This window comes from Berghia stephanieae, chromosome 7, assembly GCF_034508935.2.
Source record: "Berghia stephanieae isolate SIO BIC M18660-M18661 chromosome 7, UCSD_Bste_1.3, whole genome shotgun sequence".
NCBI lineage: Eukaryota > Metazoa > Mollusca > Gastropoda > Nudibranchia > Aeolidiidae > Berghia > Berghia stephanieae.
Genome location: NC_088366.1, coordinates 15,710,004 through 15,715,723, shown reverse-complemented (window position 1 = coordinate 15,715,723; position 5,720 = coordinate 15,710,004). Strand labels below are relative to the sequence as shown.

Sequence of the window (5,720 nt, the reverse complement as noted above, 5' to 3'; positions counted from 1 at the left end):
GTCAAAGAAAGACAAGAGAGCCATCCATGAGTGGTGGAGACGAAGTTTCCCCGCCAACTACTATACCTACATCATGCGCATGCGCCGTTGTTTGTTTATTTTCATTGCATACAGTGAGTGGAGCGGAAGGTGAAGGGCGTGAAAAAAGAGAGCATAACAGTTATAAATGTAGACAAGAAGATTAAGCAACAAGATACGGTATGTGAACTGAGTATAATAAAGCTTGTGAGCAATATTGAAACCTTTCAAAATACACTAAGAACCAACGGTATTTCATCAAAGCCTATTTCTATGCTAAGAACAGACTATCAGGAAGGTAGCATAAGTGTTACTTTCATTTTTTTAAAAAATATAGTCATTTACTTATTCAATTATTTATCTATTTGTTTATTGTTTTGTTTATCATAATTTGATCTACGTATTTACTTTTTGGGTATGATGCAACATTGGCAGTAATACTACACAGTCTGACAGTCAGCCGTTTGTTTGAAGGAGAAGAAGAAGAAGAAGAAGAAGAAGAAGAAGAAGAAGAAGAAGAAGAAGAAGAAGAAGAAGAAGAAGAAGATGATGATGATGATGATGATGATGATGATGATGATGATGATGATGATGAAGAAGAAGAAAGCTAAGCATTGCCATTCGAAAAATTACAAAGCGATGGTTTATTGGTGGCACGTCTGACCCGTAATCAGGAGAATTGAGTTTCGATCCCTAGTCGATGCTGGCTGAGTTATTGTTCTTGTTTGTGTGTGTGTGTGTGTGTGTGTGTTTGTGTGTGTGTGTGGGGGAGGGGGGGGGGGCTTTCTCTACTTTTTCTGACACTGTCACTTTTTCATACACTCTTTTATTTTTTTTCTTACTTTCTAAATGACGTCATCAATAACAGTGCTCAAGTCGGCTATATCCGTTTGAAAATTTAGCAAAACAAGATGGCGGTATTGTAGTTTACTTTGAGTCTTCAAGCTGAAGAAATATCTACATAGATATTCCGGTAATATGATTTAAAAATATTATAATCTATCTAAAACTAGGACCATTGCATTATCTGGCTTTAAATTTAACTCTCTCCTTACCGATCATTCTCAGTATTTTCCCATGGAGCTGGAGTTTATCTCGGTTTCTATCGCGTGAAACGGACAATAGCAACTGCTTGCTATCGGTAGGATTGGACGCTAGTCAATCACAAAGTATTTTCCCTTTTATACATCGCAATATCCACTAAACGTGCTCAAAGCGCTTTACATGGGGTTCCTGACAAACAGTCAACAGCAACACGTAACATGTAGAACGGGACATGAAGCCTGTTAGGCGAAATTACAATTATTTTCCGGACAGAGAGAGCGCCGTTAACGGCCATGTTCTCATATTACACCTGAGTGCGGTGAGAGAATGTGAGTAAAGAGCCTTTTCCAAGGACTCAACTATCTTGGTCCGTTCGCGTGTGAAACGAGTGCGGCTATGTGGTCTAGTGGTATGACACTCGCTTTCAGATCGGAAGGTCCTGGGTTCAAGCCTCGCGCTCGGCGCATAGTTGAGTCCTTGGAAAAGGCTCAGTACTCACATTCTCTCACCGTACTCAGGTGTAAAATGAGTACCTGGTCGTTAACAGCGTTGTCTTTGTCCTAGAAAATTGATTGTAATATCGCCCAACAGGCATCATCTCCCGTCCTACGTGTTATATGTTGCTGTTGACCAGGGACCCCTTGTAAAGCGCTTTGAGCACATTTAGTGGATATTGCGCTATATAAAGCTCAATTTTTTAAAACGAGTGCTATACCAAAGGAGCTGTCGGAACCTCTTTTTAAAACTAAACGGACAATAGTAGTAGTAGCGTATGGCTCTACATCTCAACACACTGGAAGTCTCCAGCCAGTCTTTAAATTCGTCACTGCAAGTTGAGGACAGCCTCGAAACCTCCCGCCCACCAATCTCGTCACAAGGCAGTGTAAGATACCATAAACTCTCAACACTTAGGTTGACTTTCCTTAATAACTGCTGTCTCTGGCGTTCCCTGACAGTGGGGGCAGTCGGCTGACTCCCCCAGACCGTAGCCATCGTTAAGTCATAGCCTGACACTGAAACCCAAAAAGACTAGCATTTTGACGTCTTAGTGAGTTGTCGTTAGTAGTGCTCATGGAAACAAGTGGTCCCATTGGTTGAACTATTGAATACAACTCACGATTTGTTTTCTTTTGTTGCCAAGGACTGGCATTGTGAAGTCATTTTTTGATCAGTGTCAGGCTATAGATAGAATGCGCTTGGCCAAGGAGTTCACAACATTGCCATCCGGAAGTATAACGGACCAACACACAAACTCTGTATAACCATGAACTTTTATAGTCTGGTTAATACAGTTTAGTGAGAACAACTCACAAACGCGGATGGCAAAAACAATAACAAAGGCCTGAGTGACGTCATCTGCATACTATCTATAAGTTTACAATGGCTACGCTCAGACCCCATCGATGCATCTTTGCAACGTGCACTAAAATCAAATATATATATATATATATATATATATATATATATATATATATATATATATATATATAGTTAATATATTATATATATATATATATATATATATATATATATATATTATATATATATATATATATATCTATATATATATATATATTATATTTTTTTCAAAACAGATAACAACAAACATTAGAGGATTGTCGAAGATTATAAGCCGGTCGAAATCCCATTCAGAAACATATCTTCTGTCACATGACCATGGGGTAAGATGATAGAATTATATGGTATCTTTTTGTCTTTGGTTGTTGATTTGGAGATAGACGAAAACAGCGCTAGCCTCTATAGAGCGCATTATCCTCTCAATACTATGCTCAAAGCACTTTAAAAATTGTTCCAAGATAACAACAGTATACTTAATATATAGGACGAGACATGACACATGTAAAGGCGTTACTCCAATATTTTTTCGACAAAGACAACTCTGTTTATGGTCAGGTACTCATGTTACACACGAGTATGCTGAGCTAATATGAATAAAGAATTGTTTTTTGTTAGTTTGATTTTTTATTGATTTTTTTTCTTTTTTTTCCCTTTCTTTTTTTTTTTTTTTTTTTTGTTATGTTTTTTTATCTTCTTTTTTTTCTTTCTGTTGTTGTTGATATATATTTTACTGCGACTCACTTTTAGCGAGATTATAGTCGGTATTATCTTCTTTGCGCTCGCCAAGTCGGTGTTGTGAAGCCAATTTGAAATCAAATGGTTGGTATGGTAAAATTTTAGTTTTGTCTCTTTCAGAAATTATATTTATTCACCTAAAAAAAATAGAAAAAAATAACTGAGAATGTAATTCTCGTAAAAAGTTGTGGCTATGAATTCAATGTTCAGCATCTAAATCACCCTAAAATGATCCCGTTTTGAGACGATGAATCCCATTTTTATGACGAGACATTATGACTATCTACTTTAAGAAATATGCTATTACCCCATGTTAATGAAATAAATAACAATGTGAAATTGAATGTAAGCTTCAATTTAATATACGAAAGCATATAAAATGGACGTTTCGGGTTTCCCCTTTATCAACAAAACAGGATGAATGAAGCAATAAAGACGTCTGTAGTGTTTCATTCATCCTGTTTTATTGATAAAGGTGGACACCCGAAACGTCCATTTTATATGTTTTGGTATATTAAATTGAAGCTTACATTCAATTTCACATTGTTATTTATTTCTTCTAGTTTCGAGCATCTACATTTACATTACATGTTAATGAACGACTATAAGAATAAAAATAGTTTACAGGAGAGCCAAAAATTGAAAGAAAACAAACCCCGTTTGTTCCTATATTTTTAAAAATCCTATCGAATCGTATAATCTTATTTTTGTAATGAAACATTCATTTATTGACTTAGAGTCCCGAAACACAGAGAGAAAAATAGGCATTCTGCTCACACACAAAAAGAAACAAATCCAAGCTTTTATATACCCACCATACGTGCTTAAAGTGCTTTACAAGGGACCCCTAGTCAACAGCAACACTGACTTAACATGTAGGATGACACGTAGCGACTGTTAGGCGAAATTATTTTTTTTTTCGGACAGAGATAACGCTGCTAACCGCCAGGTACTCATGTTACACCTGGGTACGGTGAGAGAATGTGAGTAAAGAGACTTTTCCAAGGACTCAGCTGTGCGCCACTCAGAATGGGACCCGAACCCTAACCTTCCTATCTGAAGACGAGTGTCATACCACAAGACCACACAGCCGCAGGAGCATTCATTCTCCTCTGTAACTCAATTTGACCCAATTACCAATAATATTATGCGAACCTTTAGTTTGTCCTATGACGGCAGTTTTCACAATATTATTATAGATAATAGAATGCGCTTGGCTAAGAAGCTCACAACATTGCCACCCGGAAGTATAACGGACCAACACACAAAACTGTGCAACCTTGAATGTTTATAGTCTGGTGAATACAGTTTAGTGAGAATTACTCATAAACGGAGATGTCAAAAAACAATAACAAAGACACGAGTGACGTCAACTTCATTCTATCTATATTATTTCTGTTGAAATTTAATTTATGATTTCATCGAATAGGAGCTGTTGCTCATGCAGTGGTAACGAAGACGTTACGATGATGTCGGAGTAAAACAGATGGACGTTTGAAAGAGAGAATGACGTCTGTATTGCATCAGGTTAATGAAGGGCATTTTTTTCACTATTTATTTATGTCGTGATTTATAATTTCCCCGAATAGGCCCTGTTTGCTCGTGCAGTGGTAACGAAGACGTTACGATGCTGTCAGAGTAAAACCGATGGACGTTTGAAAGAGAGAATGACGTCTGTATTGAATCAGGTTAATGAAGGGCATTTTTTTCACTATTTATTTATGTCGTGATTTATAATTTCCCCGAATAGGCCCTGTTGCTCATGGAGTGGTAACGAAGACGTTACGAAGCTGTCAGAGTAAAACCGATGGACGTTTGAAAGAGAGAATGACGTCTGTATTGAATCAGGTTAATGAAGGGCATTTTTTTCACTATTTATTTATGTCGTGATTTATAATTTCCCCGAATAGGCCCTGTTGCTCATGCAGTGGTAAAGAAGACGTTACGATGCTGTCAGAGTAAAACCGATGGACGTTTGAAAGAGAGAATGACGTCTGTATTGAATCAGGTTAATGAAGGGCATTTTTTTCACTATATATTTATGTCGTGATTTATAATTTCCCCGAATAGGCCCTGTTGCTCATGCAGTGGTAACGAAGACGTTACGATGCTGTCGGAGTAAAACCGATGGACGTTTGAAAGAGAGAATGACGTCTGTATTGCATCAGGTTAATGAAGGGCATTTTTTTCACTATTTATTTATGTCGTGATTTATAATTTCCCCGAATAGGCCCTGTTGCTCGTGCAGTGGTAAAGAAGACGTTACGATGCTGTCAGAGTAAAACCGATGGACGTTTGAAAGAGAGAATGACGTCTGTATTGAATCAGGTTAATGAAGGGCATTTTTTTCACTATATATTTATGTCGTGATTTATAATTTCCCCGAATAGGCCCTGTTGCTCATGCAGTGGTAACGAAGACGTTACGATGATGTCGGAGTAAAACAGATGGACGTTTGAAAGAGAGAATGACGTCTGTATTGCATCAGGTTAATGAAGGGCATTTTTTTCACTATTTATTTATGTCGTGATTTATAATTTCCCCGAATAGGCCCTGTTGCTCGT

General features: G+C 37.4%; 1 protein-coding gene across 2 annotated transcripts in view; it reads left to right on the top strand.

Moving 5' to 3' along the window:
- The first annotated feature begins 918 nt into the window (after positions 1-918).
- LOC144976158 (uncharacterized) overlaps positions 919-5,720 on the top strand; it is a 10,282-nt gene continuing 5,480 nt past the window's right edge. For both annotated transcript variants that reach the window (XM_078920340.1, XM_078920339.1), the window contains exons 1-3: positions 919-991; positions 2,658-2,744; positions 5,707-5,720. The exon at positions 5,707-5,720 is cut by the window's right edge and continues 228 nt beyond it. In XM_078920340.1, coding sequence (XP_078776466.1) covers positions 2,734-2,744; positions 5,707-5,720 — 25 coding nt within the window. In that variant the 5' untranslated portion in view covers positions 919-991; positions 2,658-2,733. The remainder of the gene's footprint in view (positions 992-2,657; positions 2,745-5,706) is intronic.